General features: G+C 38.0%; 1 protein-coding gene across 1 annotated transcript; it reads left to right on the top strand.

The window, feature by feature from the left end:
- Positions 1–35: 35 nt before the first annotated feature.
- On the top strand, positions 36–22,074 carry LOC133532353 (zinc finger protein 883-like). The gene is made up of 12 exons (XM_061870966.1): positions 36–413; positions 2,423–2,557; positions 4,198–4,671; positions 6,453–6,596; positions 7,333–7,460; positions 10,216–10,429; positions 13,494–13,597; positions 14,118–14,214; positions 15,704–15,871; positions 17,206–17,307; positions 19,471–19,566; positions 20,515–22,074. Exons 1-12 carry the CDS (start codon positions 285–287, stop codon positions 20,653–20,655), a joined length of 1,932 nt encoding a protein of 643 aa, XP_061726950.1. The 5' UTR covers positions 36–284; the 3' UTR covers positions 20,656–22,074.

Below are 22,074 nucleotides of genomic sequence, written 5' to 3'. Positions count from 1 at the left end.
CTAATTTGTTCACTTTATCTATTGTCTTGATTATAATTTTATTTCTTTAGTCAGACTAATATAGACTTTATTCTATTGTGCCTTAAGGTGGTACTGTGAATTCTCAAATTACATATACGTAACTGTGGGAACTGTGGTACAACCTGGCCTGAACGTAGCTGTCAAAAGAAATGCTATGCTGTAATATTATTATTAAAGTTTACTATATTTCGGAATAAAATATAGTGGTTTATGTTGTTCATTTAACCGCTTTTAATAAAATGAGATAGCGTTTAATTCACAAAATGACTGAAATCAAGATAGAATATTCAGATCTGTTAGCGTGTCGTATTTGCCTCGCGACCGACAGCAAACTGTTTGGAATATACGAACACCAACTCGACGAAACTTTTGCCGATGTGATGGGCACAGCGGTAAATATTTGTTTGTTATTATGATATGCGCGTGTAAAATATTCTAATATATTTTTTTCAGTACATATGCTGCTAGTTCTGTGCCTATATCGGAAGTTTAAAGGGCTATATGTGTGATATGTACTGTAAAACGTTGTACGATACATGTGCGAATAGGTATCATTTTTCGTGCCTTTCTATTACAGAAGGGTCCTTATACTCCTTATTCATCAAGTGTAATGGGGATGTTTCCATCTAAAATTTCAACAGCTTTCTGATAGAAACATACTTATTGCAGATGAAGCATTCTCTGATGGAAAGCCACATTTACTATGATTGCAACAAAACAATTAATAAGAATATCTAGTCTGAGGTGAACATACTAGTTTAAAAATGTTTTTTTTCAGACATCTATATAATTATACAATAGAATATTAGTTTTCCAAACCTTGTTGATCTTAGCACTGGCATATGGCTGGCTTCATATTTTAACATTAAGAGTCCCTGGCAAGCTTGGCTGATGACAATGACATGAAGTATATCTACACCTGTAACTATAGTTTATATAGCTCCAGTTTATAAAACAAATGTAATTGAGAAAAAACAAGTTTTGTATGAAATACTTAAATTCGCTTATTTTTTTACTCTGTTATCTGAAGCATAGAAGCACTAGTGGTCTAGCGGTAAGAGCATGCGACTCTCAATCCAGAGGTTGCGAGTTCAAACTTGCTACCAATGTTACCAATCACCTTCCCAGTGAAGGAACACATTGTGAGGAAACCGGACTAATTCCAATAAGGCCTAGTTTACATTCTGGGTTGGAAGGTCAGATGCGAGTTGCTTTAGTAAAAACTAGTCCCAGGATCCGTGAACCGTGGCAAAATGCTGGGACAATACAAGGAAGAAGGTATCTGAAGCTACATAAACTAATTACAGGACTACATATACCTTATCCTATTGTGAGTACAAAGTTTCAAAGCAATTTAGCTAGTCGTTTTAAAATGAGAGTGTAACTACACCAACTGGTAAAGGCCCTCTTGATTGTTCAAAAACGAATGAGAAAGTTGCGTTTTATCCACATGTGGGGAAAAGTAATCAGATGCAAATTTTGAGTAGTTTCCTTATGTTAGCTGGTAGAATTGACTTTTAAATGATGGTTTTGGATGATAAATATTTGATTACCTTCATTTGGATTTGATTTGGTTTGTTTTTTTTTTGGTATTTCATAGTTATTATTTTCTTCGCATTGGTGTTGTGAAAAATGTTGTGTTTCACTCCGAGGCAAAGTTTGTTTAACCCTCGTGCCTTGAAACCCTCACAACACTCAAGATTCCACTTCTCGATTCAATATTGGAATCGTTCGCTTGCTCGGATATTAATATTAGCACAAGCGGTTACAACTTTGCCCCCTTGTAAAACAAATAACTATTGTATGGAGAACTAAGATTTATAGTGGAATAGATTTATATATAATAATAATAATAAAATAGCCTTTTATTTCCACTTTTTTTTTAAAGGTTACAATATTTCTGTTTACCTCTTCTTTATGTGTTGTATTATTTGTACTGTTTCTGTATTGAGGTGTGCAATAAAGTATATTTGTATTGTATTGTATTGTATTTCTGTAACATGCTTAAGTATAAATGATCTGCATGTTACTTATACTTGGGTACATTATGTATATATGTATATATTTACAATATGAATGTAAGTATATATTACCATCTTTATGTGTCTATGTGTATAACTATGTTATATTGGTAACATAGGTAACTGATTTTTGATTTTAAAAAAATTTCATCTCGATATTTACTATCTTGCACTTATTACAAGTTTCTGTTTGACCCAGTGGTTGACTGGTAGAGAATGCCTTAAGGCATTAAGTCCGCCATTTGTACAATTTTATATCGTGCAATAAAGCTTAAATAAATATTTTAAGTAGGAGGTAGAGGAGATTTATAAACTACCTTTATTTCCTAAAGAAAATTTATGCAATGAATTAAAATTGTCTGTTATCACATACTTACCAGTTATCAGCGTGGGACGGGCTGCCGCAGCACCTGTGTTCCTGCTGTCGGGCGCTCCTGCTCAAGAGCTCTGGGCTCCGGGAGCGCTGCCACCGCGCCCAGGACCTTCTCAAGCAATTACTGGTTCATCAACAATTTGTAAGTGTATTTCTAATCATCAGTTACTTATATATTTAATTAAACATTTTTGCACAATAAAAAACCATCAAAATGATGTGTGTTTTTTCCTGTTTTACGTTTCTTTTTGTACAATAAAGTGTTTTACTACTACTACTACAAACACAGTGAGGCGTCACGACAGACCTTGAATACGATGGCGGCACGATTTTAACGTCTTTTGGAAATATTGACCTAATATTGCTATAGACCGAGACGCGTGGAAGAAAGAGAGGAAGGCCTGTGCCCAGCAGTGGGACAGAACTGGCTAACATATAAATAATAATTGCACAAAAGAAAACTTATTGTACAATAAATTAATAGTTTAAAAACACTAGAAAAACACGCTTTTATAAATGCACTTAAAAAGTCCATTACGTGACCTTTCTCACAAGTGCAAACACGACTGATACGATATTCCATCATGGAATGCCAGTGCCTATCTTCCGGCTTCATCATCAGACCTTGAAACCTAATCGTGGTCAAAGTTCATTAAGTTCATTAACACTTTTGTAACAAATCCAAACACAGCTATGATACGATGTTCCATCATGAAGTTCCAGTTCATAACTTCCGGCTCCATCTTCAGATCAGTTCGACAGTGCCATATTATTGTATTGTCATCAGAACTACATACATGTGTTATCATAAACGTCAAACTACTATGAAATTATGACATTTAAAATAACACTTGCATACTCTGTGCTATAAAACACGATGCAGAGTTAGCTTGACTCTACCAAAAGCACTAATGTTATGCTATAGGGAGCGTGCATGAACTGTAGGAGGCAGTACAGGAGCCGTCAGATTTTTGGCGCGAGGCGTAAATTTGATGTTTATGGTTCCGATTCAGGCCACAAGATGGCAGACCCTCCAACGCGCACGGTCCCTATAAGTTTTTGTCAGTTTTTGTACTCTTTGACAGATGTCATGCATTTTCTTATATTGCATTCTTTATTTAACTTGCAATGTACCTTATTTACCTGTGTGTAATTATGTGTTTTTACGGGTCAAATCTTGAAAGTTAAATTTGACCCATTTCTCGGTTTCCGATGAAGCTGAAAATTTGTATACTTACTTATGTAAGTCGGGTGCCAATGCAATATTATGATACCATCGAGCTGATCTGATGATGGAGACAGGAGGTGGCCATAAGAAATCTGTGACAAAACAACGCAGCCTAAATGTGTTTGGGGTTTTTAGAATTGTCTCAATATGTATTAGTTGCCAGTAGAAAGAAGAGTACAGTCAGCGATAAAAGCTTGTACCAAAAATGATTTTTTGCCAAACACTTATTAAAATGTATGTTTTAAAATTATACACCTGTCATACATAATTATATTTTTTGGCACGAACCATTTTTAGCCCATAAATGGTTCTTTATTTTTATTCTGTATCCATGCACATAGCATGTTATCTTTTATGAATTACTTCAAAATATTACCATTGGAATGTATCTAAGCAATTGCAAAAACCAAGTTTAGAATAATGGAATTATGTAGCTTGGAAATTGTGGTCCAAGCTTCGGCAGGAACCTAAATATCCGTTTTTTACCCTTCGGGGGAAAAACGGTTCTATTATTAACATTCACTGTTTTGTCTAGTATAAACTTTTCTTTGCAGTTAACAACAGACTTCATACGCACCATAGACAGAATATCCAACCAGCTATCACTCCATCTAACCATAGATAATCTAGAGCAACCTATCGAACTCACACATGACGAAAACCATAAAGAATACATAGATTTTATCGACAATGAACCAACTATAGCTGATGATGTATATAATGATGTTGATTCTATAGATGATGATGATGATTTACCTTTAAAACAAATAGAAAAAAGAATATCCCCCGAGGAAAAAGAACCACACAAGAAAGTATTAAGAAAACGAAAAGTAGTCAAGGAAGTTAAAAAGAGTAGAAATATCAAGAAAGTTTCTAAAATATCTGTTAAGAAAGTAAAATCGAAAGAGAAAGAGGTAGAAAAGACAGAGAAGGCTTATAAGAAAAAAAAGAAGGGATTCAAAAGGTTTTTTAGCTGTGAAGAGGATTATATTAAGTTTGAGAATAATTATAATATCAGTATAGTTAAGGTGAGTTTCTGATTTTAGTTATTTATGTCTCTTAGCAGAATACAGACAATAAATAACATTTTGTATCTATCCTAGAACCAGGTTCTTAAATACCGAACCAGACCCAGACATTGACATATATCTAAGGACAGGCCTTACGGGCAATAAGAATGGGGCCAGTACAGCGGTGTCACTCACGAACTCGAGCCAATCGTTCAGTCTAACGCCACAACGCGATTGGTTGATGAGTTCGCATCACGCGCGCCATTGGTCGCAACTAGTTGTGTTAGACGCACGATTGGCTCGAATTTTACCACATTGGAAGTGTCTCTCGCGCAAACTATTCAGTTTAGAAAAAAATGATATTAGAAACCTCAATAACATTTTTGAATACCTATCCATAGATACCCCACACGTATGGGTTTGATGAAAAAAAAAAAAATGAGTTTCAGTTCTAAGAACCCCCAAAATTTATTGTTTTTTTTTTTCTATTTTTGTGTGAAAATTTTAATGTGGTTCACAGAATACATCTACTTACCAAGTTTCAACAGTATATAGTTCTTATAGTTTCGGAAAAAAGTGGCTGTGACATACGGACGGACAGACAGACGTGACGAATCCCTAAGGGTTCCGTATTTTACCATATGGCTACGGAACCCTAAAAACAGTTGTTGTGTCTTACCGGGCAAAACCTAAAGGTTATAGCGTCATCGCTGGAAACGATGTCGTTATACCTTTGGTGTTTGATCTGTTGGATGGCGCCACTTTTTGATATTTAACAAATATTAGCTAAAGAATAAGGAAGGAAGCGCTGGTGGCCTAGCGGTAAGAGCGTGCGACTTGCAATCCGGAGGTCGCGGGTTCAAACCCCGGCTCGTACCAATGAGTTTTTCAGAACTTATGTACGAAATATCATTTGATATTTACCAGTCGCTTTTCGGTGAAGGAAAACATCGTGAGGAAACCGGACTTATCCCAACAAGGCCTAGTTTACCCTCTGGGTTGGAAGGGCAGATGGCAGTCGCTTTCGTAAAAATTAGTGCCTACGCCAAATCTTAGGATTAGTTGTCAAGCGGACCCCTGGCTCCCATGAGCCGTGGCAAATGCCGGGACAACGCGAGGAAGAAGAAGATCAGTGAAAGAATAAGGATCAAAGTCAAATAGCGTTCTAAAAGTTTTAATTTTAATCATGTGTCGAAAGATGGCAGTAAATGGACGTAGCTACAAAGTTTTCTTTGACAATCCACCTCTGTTTCAAATTCTTTATTCCAATATCTTGCTACTAACCCCCGGGGGTAGCTTTTACGAGGTCTTCGGCAGTGCACGTAGTTATTTATTTATTTAATCTTTATTGCATAATACATGAAGGTACACATGGCGAACTTAATGCCTTAAGGCATTCTCTACCAGTCAACCAATGGGTTAAACCAGAAAGATTAAGTAGGTGCAGTGTCTTTTAAAGTTAATGAATTTGTAACCGAGACTATATATGAATATAAACTATATATTGATAAACTTACACATATACTTAATACAAATAAACATACATATATTAATACATACATAATTATACCAAGTGTGAATCACTAAGTTGGACACAGGGAACAACGTATCCTCCATCATATTTTGCGTTGTTTGTAGGTTGTTATATATATATATATTTTTTTTTATACCACGACGGTGGCAAGCAAGCATACGGCCCGCCTGATGGTAAGCAGTCACCGTAGCCTATGGACGCCTGCAACTCCAGAGGTGTTACATGTGCGTATATTCATAAGTCAACAGTCAACACTCGTTCTCAGGTAAGCGAAGAAGAGCAACTGAAAGACATGGAAGCACGCAAGCAGTCGGCCAACTATGCGCGCGCGCTGCTGCGCTGCGAGAAGTGCTTCAAGGGCTTCCTCTCCGAGGCCACCTTCGAGAACCACCAGAAAGTCCACGACCCGGTAAGATCATCAGCTCTCTCTCTTCCTCGCGTTGTCCCGGCATTTTGCCACCGCTCTATCAAAAATACACGCTGTTTTACGCAAAAAACTGCTGCTACTGGATAATGTTTTTAGGATTCCGTACCTCGAAAGGAAAAACTGAACTCTTATAGGATCACTTTGTTGTCCGTCCGTCTGTCTGTCTGTCTGTTAAGACCCTTTTTCTCAGGAACGCGTTGAGGTATCAAGCTGGAATTCATATCAAATACTCAGGTCTACTGTCTCTTGGAGCTGTGAAAAAATCAAAGTTCTAAGCCGACGCAATCAAAAGATACAGCCGTTTATGCCGCAAATTCGAAACCAAAACCTACAGGGTATTTCCCGTGCACTCTGAATCTTGAAATTTGGTACGAAGCAACGTGTTATAGCGCAGATAAAGGAAAAATTGCGAAAATCGTAAATTTTTAGTTACATCATATAATATTATATACCTACAGGTTTGTACGGAACCCTCGGTGCGCGAGTCCGACTCGCACTTGGCCGGTTTTATTATTATTATTATTAGAGGAGCCATCTTGACTACTGTGTCACTGAACGACCTGACTTTAACCTACATTATTGGATCAAGTTTGTTTCAATGTTTTCATCTACCCTCAAGTGGCTTAAGGAGCCATTTGAGGGTAGATTTTGTTTACTTTTATTTAAATACCTAAAGATACAGGGTATAACAAGTTAATTCATTTACATTATATTTAAGATAATGGGTTCAAACGAGTGCCACCTGTGCTTCGCGCGCTTTAAACATCCGACGCGCCTGCGCCGCCACATGGAGACACACACTCTCAAGTTTATTTGCAAACTCTGCCCTCTCGTCACGAGACATCGGTAAGTGATGTATAAACCCAGATTTGTAGTTGTCTGGTTGGACTTCGTTGCCTAAAACCGTTGCCTATTATATCACGATTGTATAATAGTATTTTTTCTACTCGTCGACTGTAATGGTCGAATTAAGATTTCGTATACCAAACTGTTATTGGGTACTTTTCATGTATGGGCTTCCAACTCAACTATAATATTTTGACGACCGGTCTGGCCTAGTGGGTAGTGACCCTGCCTACGAAGCCGATGGTCCCGGGTTCAAATCCTGGTAAGGGCATTTATTCGTGTGATGAGCATGGATATTTGATCCTGAGTCATGGGTGTTTTCTATGTATTTAAGTATTTATAAATATTTATATATTATATATATCGTTGTCTAAGTACCCTCAACACAAGCCTTATTAAGCTTACTGTGGGACTTAGTCAATTTGTGTAATAATGTCCTATAATATTTATTTATTTATTCATTTCGAAACGGTTTAGTCAACTATAATGAAATGGACACACAGCTCGCCGCGGTCAAGAGGACGAAACAAAACGATATCTCAAATTAATTATTTATTTCAGATTGTATAGTAGAAACAATTGCTTGATAAGTCATAAACGCACATGTGACACTCTTAATATAGCAACATCCATAGCCTACGAAAACCGCCTACCATTGCTTGTTAGTCTCCATTGGCTACGGTGGCAAAAATCGAGAATAAACTGTCTAAAAATAGAATTTAGCGCCGAGCAAGTACCAGGGCCTCATGAGTTACGAGAAGGTGTCGTTGCCGCCCGGCGGCCGGGCGCGTACGAGCAAGCTTCGTTGCCAAAACACCGTACTCGACTGAAAAGCTCTCTATTATAATAGACTGACGTTATATTATGTAACTTAGCTATAAATAATTTAAAATAAGAAAAATTGTGATCGACATGTAAAACTCTGTTTTATAAAGGAATAAATGAATTGGGAGAATCAACTTTTTAGCGTCACTCGTTGCCATGGTTACGATTAGTTGTCCAGGGGACAAAAGTTCATTGAAATACTGATTTTATGGTACTTAAATGTATTAAACTTGCGTTTTTGTGGTCGTTATAACCAATGTCCATAATGGGCCCCCTACTAAGCATGTTAATAGAACGGCATACAACGTCTCTTCAAACAAACTGTGCCACTGTTGTCCCTTGGACAACGGGACAGGATAACAAAACAAAAAAAGTTGATTCACCCATTTAATGAAATGATTGTATAAAATACTATTTAATCGTAAATACTTGTATTAAGAGAATACCGGTCATCCACTGTTGGTATATAACAGAGTTATTTTATGCTATTAACATTAGTAAAATTATGGTAACAATTTAAAATTACAAACTAACATTAAAATTTTAATACCATTTATTCACAATAACAGTATACATAATGGATATATACAGAGGGTTACCATAACTAGCTTAAATCTAAAATAGGCCCTTGAGACATTGTACCAAGGGTGCTGGCAGCATTTCCTCGTTGTATCGCAATACATTAAAATTAACATTATATCACGCAAAATAGTACATTACGATACAAGTGCGAAAAATAGGAAATTCGAAATGAGTGGCGATAAATTAAAACACGACCGAAGGGAGTGTTTTAAATCGACACGAATTGCGAATTACCTGTTCGCACATGTATCGTACAACGTTTTACAGTACATATGGCCCTTTAAATGTTCGACACAGTAACGTAATATGCTAATATTCGCACTAGTGCGGCAATGTAGCACCATATGTACTGTAATATAAATATTAGACTAAAAACTAGTGGAAGAACAAAATTGTGTATTAAAAAAGAATCAAAGAAAACCAGTCAGATAGATAAATATAATACGTTTTATTGGCACACCTCAGTAAAGAGATACAGGAAAAGAAACAATTGATTAAATGTAGAGGCAGACAACAGGCGGTCTTATCGCTAAAGAGTGATCTCTTCCAGACAACCTTTGGGTAGCGGAAACAGAGAAGTTAATCAAAAAAGTAGGTGTTGCTAAAACGTTATGAAGCCTACATTCACACACACAATTACAGTGAATAAACATACACATATAAGGAATACAAATAGACATACATAAACAAATATATATGAAATAAACCGATATATAGCTAAATATGATAACAGCATGACAGCCACAGCCAAGTAGATAGTAGCTCTAGCCAAATGGCAAAAAACGGAACCCTTATGGAGTCGTCATGTCTGTCTGTCTGTCCGTCCGTGTCACAGCCACTTTTTTCCGAAACAATAAGAATTATACTGTTGAAACTTGGTAAGTAGATATATTCTGTGAACCGCATTAAGATTTTCACACAAAAATAGAAAAAAAAACAATAAATTTTTGGGGTTCCCCATACTTAAAACTGAAACTCAAATTGTTTTTTTCTTCAAGCCCATACGTGTGGGGTATCTATGGATAGAGGTCTTCAAAAATGATATTGAGGTTTCTAATATAATTTTTTTCTAAACTGAATTGTTTGCGCGAGAGACACTTCCAAAGTGGTAAAATGTGTCCCCCCCCCCCTGTAACTTCTAAAATCAGAGAAAGATAAAAATATATGCTGTACATTGCAAACTTCCACCGAAAATTGGTTTGAATGAGATCTAGTAAGTAGTTTTTTTTAATACGTCATAAATGGTACGGAACCCTTCATGGGCTAGTCCAACTCGCACTTGGCCGCTTTGTATATTTTGTACTATACCAGTTCTTAGGAGAATTGTATTATTTTAATTAATTGACAGAGGTATGGCCATGATGCACTCCGACTTCCACTCGGGCAAGACGTTCGAGTGCAAATACTGCGGCCTCACCTTCAAAAAGAAGACCACGTTCAACACGCACATACGTGTGCAGCACCCTTTAGAGAACGCGTCGGGCGGCACGTGCGACGTGTGTGGCGAGACCTTCATCGGCAAGCGAGGACTGCAGCAGCATAAGACCATGGCGCACAGGAAGGTTAGTAAAACATTCATATTTTTTCTTATTTAATGCTTGTTAATTATAAGATGTAATGTTTTGAAAAGATATGTCGCTCCGAGTTTTTTGCCGGTCCATATTGGGATACCCTCCTCCAATTGAGGGGGGATTTAAATCTTCTCGGGTGAGTGGTGTAGGGTTAGAGCCGGTGTAGCTTTATTTGACGTTCATAAGCGCATTGTAACATGCCTACTTGAATAATAAACTATCTTTATCATTATCTTCAATAAATCAACAAAAAAAAATTAAACAAAACGTGCAACTCAGCAACACACCAACAGGCAAATTGTACAAACAAAGCGAAAAAAAAAGATCACGTTACAAAACTTACTAAATACAAAAACATGAACATTACATTCAATAAATCAATAAAAATACAAAAAAACATATAATTAAACAGAACGTGTTTCTCAGCAACACACCAACAGGCAAATTGTACACACAAAAGAAAAAAAAATCACGTTACAAAACTTCCTAAATACAAAAACATGAACATTACATTCAATACATCAATAAAAATACAAAAAAAATATAATTAAACAGAACGTGTTACTCAGCAACACACCAACAGGCAAATTGTTCAAACAAAGCGAAAAAAACACGTTACAAAACTTACTAAATACAAAAACATGAACATTACATTCAATAAATCAGTAAATTATATATATATAATTAAACAGAACGTGTAACTCAGCAACACACCAACAGGCAAATTGTACAAACAAAGCGAAAAAAAAAGATCATGTTATAAAACATTAACAAAAAATTGATTCATTTGAATTGCCATGAATAACTCACGTTTAAATATTATAAAAGACACACTAAAACAAAAACAGTTAAGTGAATAAGTGAGAAATTTTCACTGAATTGACCTTCATCGGCAAGCAGGGACTGCAGTAACACAAGATGGCGCCATGGCGCATAGGAAGGTTAGTGCAAAAAAATTAAAAATAAATAATAATTGAGCCTATATACGTCCCACAGCTGGGCACAGGCCTCCTCTCATGCGCGAGAGTTAGGTTAGTACAACCACAGAAAAAATAATAGCACTGCCTATGGAAGGTAGAGGCAAGGAACAGAATCTCCTTACGCTGAACTGTTGCAAAAGTGTCCAGCTGTCAGCTATAAATAATAGTTCCGAATCTCTCCAGAGTAGTGCGAGAGTAGCTAAGAATCTAGGCGTTATTGACGAAGTGAAGTGCGCTGTCTGTGATTAAATTTTATTCTCAAGTATTCTAGGTATTGTAGCGCCACCTATTTATGGTTTTTTGTCGGATACTTTTTGGTATATGGAGATTTTGTTCCTTGCCTCTACCTTCCATAAGTACTGCCGTACAGAAAGGAAATTTCCTACAAAACCGAGGTTTGACAGCGATTTAGGACGAACCGTGTTGTCAATTGGCTTCTTGACAGTTTTTTGTAAATAATGTCAAACGATCTTGATTTTCCTGAGGATCAAATGTCTATATAGGACTAATGGCATTTAAGCAACACAAAGGTCAGAAATGAGAGTTAAAGTCTGACGCTCGCACTCGACCATTGAAACGCCTCGAAACAAAATGATATTGTAATGTGACGTCACATTACATTAAATGTCTGTCTGTTAAATATATCGAAGATCAAGAAAATTGCTATTTTGACCCTGAAATATTGCGACTTTGTATATAGTTGTCATACAATTTATTTTTCAACAAAATATAAGGAACCGAATGGTACCATTTCCTTTTTTTTTAGTTGAAATTTTTTTGAGACTTTGGGAGCCTTGTAAATTTTTAATAACTCAATATGTCTTTTTAAATTCCATTTTTTTTTTATAATAGATGGCTCATTTTCTATCCATTTAGCAAAATTTTGTTATAATATTCAACATGTGTCAAGTATCCAATTGAGTAGTGTCTTTCAAAAGGGTATTTTTGAAAAGACGCTCTTTTATCTCATTAACGTGAGACCTTCATTTGGTTCTTATCTGATTTAATTTCTTGTGTTTTAATTATTTATATAAGAATTCAAGTCTTGGAGACCCTTTACATGTCTAAGGATAATTTAATGATTTTATATTTTATTTCTGACACTTAGATACTTATACATCTCTAAAGAATTTTAGTATTTCTTCTTTTTCTTTGCCTTGTCCCGTTATCTGGGGTCGGCCCTCCTCGTTCGAAGGCGCCAGGTTTTTCTGTCCTGGGTTGTCTGGGTGTTGATCTGCGCCCGCTCCATGTCCCTAGTAACGGTTATCCAACACGTAAGTGGCCTCCCTTTGCCGTGCTTTTTTTCAGGAATAGCCAAGGCCTTTTTGAGCGCATACTCTTTTTTTGGTTTTATTTTTTTATCATAGTTTTTTTTTGTGTAATTTGACATTTAGAGACAGTAAACATCTCTAATAAATTGTACAGGGTGACCTTAGCCATTGGACAAACCCTGAAATCCCACGTAGGGTTACTACTCAGGAATGCTGTGACGTTAATATTTTTTGAATTAGAACAAAAGATAAAAAAATATTTTTTCGAACAAAAGTTATTTGCAATAATCGACAACAAAAAGAAACACACTGTGTTAATCTTTGGCAGTGTTTTTGACAATTTGTACGAAATATTTGATAATGATGACATTTTTCAAAAGTCAGAAGCTTTATTAGTGTCATAAATAAAAAAGATAATCAAAAAGGTTGAAGAAGGTTCCATACTATTCTTTGAGGATATTACCTTAGGAGCTACTAACACATACAGGCTGCTCCAAAATAAAAAATGGTAATTTGTTAATTTCTTCGAAACCGCTACACCGGTTGTTATGATACTTAGTACATTGGTTCTAAATACCCTAATGCATATGTACATTGCGGCTTTGTCCAATGGCTAGGGACACACTGTATATTATTTCATCTATTCCATATTTATAATTGTATTTTGTAATTTTTATTGTTTGTAAAAATGGACATGTAAAAGTGCCCCTGTGGCCTATTTGCTGAATAAATGTTTGATATTTAATTACCCCCCCCCCCCTTTTTCGGGAGATAAAAACGTTGACGAAGTATGCATTGTTGCAGATGCCCATCAAAGAGCTGAAGTGTTCCGTGTGCAGCGTACAGTTTGAGAACCTCGACGCCGTCGTCAGGCACTCCGCAGCTGGCGGGTGCGACCCCAAACTAAGGTAATCCATACAGGGTGGAAGACAGCGATGGAATATACACCGTGGACTTGAGTAACCCGACAGAATTTAACCAAAATTTAATTTATATTCATTATTGGAATAATTATTGTCAAAAACGCCATATTTGCCCAATCAGGACCAGACAAATATGGCGTTGCATCAAGAGAGGTATGGGCATTGTGAATGTCATCTCGCTTTGTGTGGTAGGGCACAGCCAGTGGATGTCATTCCAGATCTAGAGCAGAGCCCAACTGGGGAAGTACCTCCACCTTACAGAAAACCGCAGCCAAATAACACTAGACCCTACTCCATAGTGTTGTGTTCCTGCCGGTGAGTAAGGTTGCAAGAGATCAACGAGGGTGCGGAGTATTAGGGTCGGCAACGCGCATGGAACTCCTCTGGAGTTGCAGGCGTACATAGGCTACGGATACTGCTTACCATCAGGCGGGCCGTATGCTTGTTTGCCACCGACATAGTATATAAAAAAATCCAGCGTGTTCCAAAGCAGGCAATATTTCAGGGCGTGCCCGCAGTGCGGGGACACGTTCCCCGGCGCCGCGCAGCTGGCCGCGCACGCCGCCGGCGCGCACGTCGAGCCCGTCTACAAATGTGACGACGTACGTATACGTAAGGTTGTCTGGAAGAGATCGCTTTTCAGCGATAAGACCGCCTGTTGTTTACCTCTTTCTTTATGTGTTGTATTATTTGTATTGTTTCTGTATTGAGGTGTGCAATGAAGAGTATTTGTATAGTATTGTATTGTGTACACGTCCATCTAATTCAGTTTTTACCTTTTATTACACAATTCTGTTCATAATTATCGCTTTCGGACGTAAAATAAGAAATAATCTGGGCTATTATTCATATTCATAATCAATTATTTATTACATTCCATATTACGATAAAATTATTAACAAAGTTTTTGGCAAAAATTTCATTTTTGGTACAAGCTTTTATCGCTGACTACTTTTTTCCACAGGAAACTAATTCTCATCGAGACAATTCTAAAAACCATAAACACAATTAGGTTGCGTTATTTATCACAGAGTTCCTATGGCTACCTCCTGTCTCCATCATCAGATCAGCTCGATGGTACCATAATATTGCATTGTCACCCCGACTTACATATGTATGCAAATTTTCAGCTTCTGCATTCTGATCTATATTCAGATGTTCCGTTGAGGAGGAAGGTAATATGCCCATACTACCATCGCCCTGGCTCTGATTTAGTAGGAGTAGTAAAACAATTTATTGTACAAAAAGAAATATAAAAGAGGAAAGAATACATCATTTGTACCAAGGCGAACTTATCCCTTTCAGGGATCTCTTCTAGTTAACCTTTGAGCAATTAAGGAAGAGTCGTAGAAAGGTAGACATCAAAACTGTACTAAACAAATATGTAAACAGTCATACATAGTTATAATATATAATACATTCTATACTTTATAAATTTTATAATACATATATACAAAAACTACCTAACCGCACACATCTTTTTGATTAAGTTCCGCCCGAAAGCCACAACTTTTTTAAATTCGCCTCTAGCGATGCGACCGATTGACACTGTCAAAGAAAAGACGGTAAGGAATATTTATAAAGCCTGACCAGTAATATATGAATATATGATCACGCGCCATATTGCGGAATTTCATGGGAACTACATTTCTCATACTAAACTGAACTGTCACCCTATACATGAGAATAACAGCGCCCTCTTGACAATTATCATATATTTTTGGTCGGGCTTTATATTATTATGTATTAATTTCAAATCCTGTTGCGTAAAACCATTAAAAATGTACAAATGCTGCACACAATGCGAAACAGCATTCTCTCATTCCCTTCCGACGTAGATATTACTTAGAAGTTATTCCATAATAGATATATAGGGCATTCCACGAGCTACTCCGTAAAAACGCATTTTATTACGTACATTACCTGGATATATTCAACGTTTGAAATCGATTATCATTTTACTGAGCATTTTTCAAATTGTGACAGAAAATAACTCATATACCTACAAATCATTAGAAATTTCGCGTTTGTACTGGATAATGGTAGACAATTTCTTTTAATGCTCCATATTTTATTTATGTTTTTTTACAGTGCGACAAATCGTTCGCGACCAAGTCCTCCCTGGGCACGCACGTGGACCGCGTTCATCTCAAGATCAAACCCAAGAAGATTGGCTTCTACAAATACCACATGTATCCCAAGAAGATGCAGATCAAGCGGGTTGAAGAAATCTGTGAGGTGTGCGGGAAGGGATATCCGGTCAGTACATACATACAGACAGACAGTCTGACAGACATGCTGTACCACATGAACCCCATGAAGATGCAGATCAAGCGGGTTGAAGAAATCTGTGAGGTGTGCGGGAAGGGTTATCCGGTCAGTACATACATACATACAGACAGACAGACATGCTGTACCACATGAACCCCAAGAATATGCAGATCAACCGGACCGAGGAGATCTGTGAGGTGTGCGGGAAGGTATATTCGGTCAGTACACAGAAACCGACAAGACAGACAGAAAAAATTGGTTATACTGAGAGGCCCATCGCAAAATGATCCTGTTGCAAAGTAACGTCCTTCACTAGGGAATATTACGCAAAACTCTGCGTAGAGAGAGACAACACCTCTAGCACATACCGAGGGCCTACCACGAAAGCAAATTAAATGACCATGGGCAAATTTGTATGGAGCCTGGCCCCAAAACCAACACAGCTGAGAGTTAGGTCATTAGATAGGTATTTCTATGTACTTCATTTCGTTCTATGGGCACCAAGCGGAATTCCATTGCAGAAATGAGATATTTGTATTTTAGTCAAAATGTCATAACCCTTATTACCTACGCAATAGAGTCCAAGTAAGTAAATTAATTGCTGTAGGGTAGATGTTTGCGTATCGCTGCGAGCGCGGAAAACCATTCTCCGCGCTCGCTCACCGGTGGACTCTATTGCGTAGGTAATAAGGGTGATGACATTTTGACTAAAATACAAATATCTCAGTTCTGCAATGGAATTCGTCTTGGTGCCTATAGAATTAAATGAAGTACATTTAAATATCTATTTAATATCCCAACTCTCATGTTTGTTGGTTTTGAGTCCATTTTGACGCATGGTCCTTTCTAAAAAATAGTATAATTATAAAATGAAAATTTCGTTCAAAACCCTCGATGGGCGAGTTGGACTCGCAATTGGCTACTTGACAGTTTTTTGTAAATAATGTCGATAATGTTGATAATTATCTTGATTTTCCTGAGGATCAAATGTCTATATAGGACTCATGAATTTATTTTTCAATAAAATGTAAGGAATCGAATGGTCCCATTTTCCTTTCTATTTTTGAATGACAAAAAAATATATTTTTTGTGACTGGAGCCTTGTAATTTTTTATAATCTCAATATAATTTTTTAAATTCCACTTTTTTATATATATATGGATGGCTCATTTTCTATCCATTAAACTAAATTTTGTTATAATATTCAATATGTGTCAAGTACCCAATTGTCCGGTTTCTTTATATCCACAGGAAATACACACGTGTTCCGGAACGTTTTGGACCCATAAAGTGATAAATTAATAATTTAGATTGTTTTTCAGAGCTCGACGTGGCTGAAGTACCACCAGCGCACACACACGGGCGAGCGGCCCTACAAGTGTCCGTCGTGCCCCAAGAGCTACATGACTCCCGCCGCGCTGCAGGTTTGTACTGAAGAGACGGCTTTGGTCCATAGCAGTGATGGGCAAAGTGCCTCCGGATCTCCGGCCCGCGAAAGGATTTTATCCGACGGTCCTATGAAATAGTAAGTGTATGGCATTGGCCCACGATAATCGCAAATCAAAATACAGCTGCAATTCTGACCATCCCCATAAATTTCTTAAACTTTCTGGCCCCCCATGATTAAAGTTTGCCCACCACTGGTCTATAGTAACCGGTTCAATAGGCGTTCCACGCAAATACAGATTGGTTTCATTTAAGAGCAGTTTCCGTTTTGCAGCATCTAAATGCTGGAATAACTTTACCTACTCCCATTAAAAAAACACCGTATATGTTTTAAAAAATGTGTAAATGCTGGCTTCTATCACAACAGAGGGTATCGTAAATAAATATAATGTTATTTATTTATCAACACAAAAAATTGGTTTATGTACACTGATTTTCAGTCCCCAACCTAAATACTTAAAACCAATTCTTAACTAACTTATTAATTTTCATCGTGTACGACCTTTACTGGCGACCAGTTATACGATGTCCTCTGTTGTGATAGGAGCCAGCATTACAAGTTTTTAAATATATTGATTTAAAGTTTTTTTTTTGAACTATGGAGTACTGCCCATCGTTGTAGAATTGATTTAGTGGGTGTGAACAGGATGCATTTTTCGAAACCTTTCCATCACAAACGGACTAATGTAAAAGCGGGCGCAGCAGCGGAAAGCGCTGAAATTTTGAAACGTAACAAATATAAGAGTCTCGGTAGAGCCATTTGGCGTTGAAACTCTAGGTCCATGGGGTCCCAGCGCGCACAAGTTTTTTGCAGAAATCGCGAAGCGTCTGGTTGACGTAATTGGTGACCGATGGGCTGGCGGCTGCCTCGCACAACGTATCAATCAGCATTGCGATACAACGAGGGAATGCCCCGCCTATTTTAGATTTAAGCCAGTTATTGTAATATCTCTGTATATACCTATTGTGTAATTAAAGATTATATTTAATAATAAAAAGGTTGGTCAAATTAAAAAAATCCAAATTAACTTTATCTGCCAAGTTGGTGCACTTAACACCCAGAATACCCAGAGTAATTTATGCAGTTTTGAATTCGGGACGTCTGCTTTAATTCCATTATAGTTCAAAATTCGATTACATTTTGGTCTTTTAAAAGGAACTCGGGGCTTGGAAGGATAGAATAGAATAGAATACGTGTTACGTTGTATAAACATAGTCGCAGTATTCAACTGAAACGTCATGCAAATTTTTAAAAATAAAATCTACTTGTCTAATACTTATTTGTTAAAATGTTATATTCCTTTAGACTTTATACATCTAATTAATACAATCTATAGTCTGTCCAGCAAATTATGTCAGTAGCAATGTACAGCAAAGTGAAGTAGGGCAACACTCAAAAAGCAGTATTGCGTAAGAAAAGCAGCAATGTACATCGAACCAAAACATGTAATTATCGTAACCTCAAATTTTATAAATATTTACGATCAACGAGCGTGATTGTATGTTGTAGGCACCTTAACTTTGCTTAAGTTCATGCACAGGCTTATTTAATAATATTTCTCTTGAAATAGCAACGATTCAGAATGTAAACAAACATGATGGCTGTCATTCACATCCACATTCCACAGATAAAACACAGATGCCACGCGATTTTGGAATTATTCGAAAACAGTGTTGCTAACCCGCGGTTTTTCAAATTTGCCGCCTTTTGCTACTGACAAGATTTGCTTGACCAAGTATATAACTCTTTACTGTAACTCTTAAGACTATGTTTAGGATAATAGTAACATTAGCTTCGAGCAACACCGGCTTCCGACACGTCGGAAGGGAGGAGCCGGAGCGATATCTTACTGAACAAATCATTCTGCCATTTTTTGCGGGGGAAACGTGCACACAGTCGCACTTCTCACTCACTACATACAAAATCCAATCTGTAATGACGACACAAATACATAGAAAATGATACACGTCAAAGACAAATCTTGCACACCTCGATCTCTTTTTGTGTACGGACGAGTCACAACATGCACCGCCATAGGCACAGTTGTGCCAATGCTTTGGCAGAGGGGAAATAGTATGAATGCCGTCTCCCTTCCCTGTGTTGCTCGAAGAACATTAGTGACATCCGTTTTCGTTCGCAGAGCCACTCCGTGTCGCACACGGGCGTGCGGCGCTGGCAGTGCGCGGAGTGCCCCAAGACCTTCCTGCACCAGTCCTCCATCTACAAACATAAGCTGGTGAGTCACTTATTGCCACCCACCCATTGTAGCTAAACTTGTTTAATTAAGTTGAATTTCAGTTGTTTCCAAATTTGAGAAGACAAATGAAATGCTGCATTCTTTGTTTTTAATGAAAGTTGACGTTCCATCCTATTGTACATCGTTCGGCGCGAGGTTATACACGATGTAACAAAAATAGTGGGGATCGGTTTAGACCATATTGGGGACGGAAATTTTTTTGACGCGAAAGTTTTTTTTCTATGGGGCAGATCGTGAAATTTTTTCTTTTACTTTTTCCTAATCAGAACACGATACCCATTATACCCTTGAACGGATCCCATCTATTTTTGTTACATCCTGTATAATAAGTATGCCACCCTCGACAGTAGTTACTTACATATTTCAGCGTTTGAGTTGAAACATATGCCACTAGCAACAAACACTAATTAATGTTGACGACCGTTCTGGCCTAGTAGGTAGTGACCCTGCCTACGAAGTCGATGGTCCCGGGTTAAAATACTGGTAAGGGCATTTATTCGTGTGATGAACATGGATATTTGTTCCTGAGTCATGGGTGTTTTCTATGTATTTAAGTAGTTATAAATATTAATATATTATTTATATCGTTGTCTAAGTACCCACAACACAAGCCTTATTGAGCTTACTGTGGGACTTACATAGTCAATTTGTGTAATAATGTCCTGTAATATTTATTTATTTATATATTATTTAATGTGGAAACAGGACCCGATGTGAAAGCCAGCCACACTCATCCTGGCACTTACCTGTACAGGGCCATTTCGTTTAGCTTTCAAATTCTAAGTACGAAATCGTCTTAGACTTTCTTTTTACATCTTATGTATCATGGATATTGGATAAGTTATTCACTAAGCAATTAAATGACGTCAACGGTAAAACTATTTTACTCTAATAATACCATCTGCTTAACCATTTGTGATTTATCAGGTACACACCGGTGAAAAACCGTTCGCCTGCCACATCTGCAGTAAAACCTTCACGCAGTCGGGCTCGCTCGCCACGCACGTCAAGTACGTGCACATGAAACTGAAGCCGCCTCCGCGCCGCCGGAGACACCAGCCTGCGTAGTTCAGCTACTAAATAAATGTAGTACATAAAGTGGAGAAAACATACACGTGCAATATCTGTAGCTAAACCGTCTTACAGTTGAACTCGCTTGCCACACACGTCAAGTACGTGCACATGAAACTGAAGCCGCCTCCGCGCCGCCGGAGACACCAGCCTGCGTAGTTCAGCTACTAAATAAATGTAGTACATAAAGTGGAGAAAACATACACGTGCAATATCTGTAGCTAAACCGTCTTACAGTTGAACTCGCTTGCCACGCACGTCAAGTACGTGCACATGAAACTGAAGCCGCCTCCGCGCCGCCGGAGACACCAGCCTGCGTAGTTCAGCTACTAAATAAATGTAGTACATAAAGTGGAGAAAACATACACGTGCAATATCTGTAGCTAAACCGTCTTACAGTTGAACTCGCTTGCCACACACGTCAAGTACGTGCACATGAAACTGAAGCCGCCTCCGCGCCGCCGGAGACACCAGCCTGCGTAGTTCAGCTACTAAATAAATGTAGTACATAAAGTGGAGAAAACATACACGTGCAATATCTGTAGCTAAACCGTCTTACAGTTGAACTCGCTTGCCACGCACGTCAAGTACGTGCACATGAAACTGAAGCCGCCTCCGCGCCGCCGGAGACACCAGCCTGCGTAGTTCAGCTACTAAATAAATGTAGTACATAAAGTGGAGAAACCATACACGTGCAATATCTGTAGCTAAACCGTCTTACAGTTGAACTCGCTTGCCACACACGTCAAGTACGTGCACATGAAACTGAAGCCGCCTCCGCGCCGCCGGAGACACCAGCCTGCGTAGTTCAGCTACTAAATAAATGTAGTAGAGACAGTGCATAAAGTGGAGAAACCATACACGTGCAATATCTGTAGCTAAACCGTCTTACAGTTGAACTCGCTCGCCACGCACGTCAAGTACGTGCACATGAAACTGAAGCCGCCTCCGCGCCGCCGGAGACATCAGCCTGCGTAGTTCAGCTACTAAATAAATGTAGTACAGACAGTGCATAAAGTGGAGAAACCATACACGTGCAATATCTGTAGCTAAACCGTCTTACAGTTGAACTCGCTTGCCACACACGTCAAGTACCACATGAAGTTCAAGCCGCCGCTGGAGACACCAGCCCGCGTATTCCAGCCACGGAACAGATAATAATACTATAGGGGGATTACGTTGTGAAACCATACATATGCGATATCTGCAGCGAAAACTACAGCCGGTTTTACGTGATCAATTTAATCTCAAGTCTTTTGCGAATAGAGCTATGGTTCACACCACTTGCTGGTTTAGCGCTAATTACTGAGAATTTCTTACAGTGATAAAAGATGGGGTAAAATTTGCAGAAGTTACCGCTGGTAAGAAGTGGGAATAATCCCAAAACGAAATGGTATCTCAAATGTTTGTAACAAA

Source organism: Cydia pomonella, chromosome 27 (genome assembly GCF_033807575.1).
Source record: "Cydia pomonella isolate Wapato2018A chromosome 27, ilCydPomo1, whole genome shotgun sequence".
In the NCBI taxonomy this organism is placed as follows: Eukaryota; Metazoa; Arthropoda; class Insecta; order Lepidoptera; family Tortricidae; genus Cydia; species Cydia pomonella.
This window is presented reverse-complemented; position numbering and strand designations above follow the sequence as displayed.

Coding starts and splice junctions, on each gene's coding strand:
- LOC133532353 (XM_061870966.1), top strand. CDS start 285: ATGACTGAAATCAAGATAGAATATTCAGATCTGTTAGCGTGTCGTATT. Junction 7,461..10,215: donor CCTCTCGTCACGAGACATCG/GTAAGTGATGTA, acceptor ATTAATTGACAG/AGGTATGGCCATGATGCACT. Junction 13,598..14,117: donor GGGTGCGACCCCAAACTAAG/GTAATCCATACA, acceptor GCAATATTTCAG/GGCGTGCCCGCAGTGCGGGG.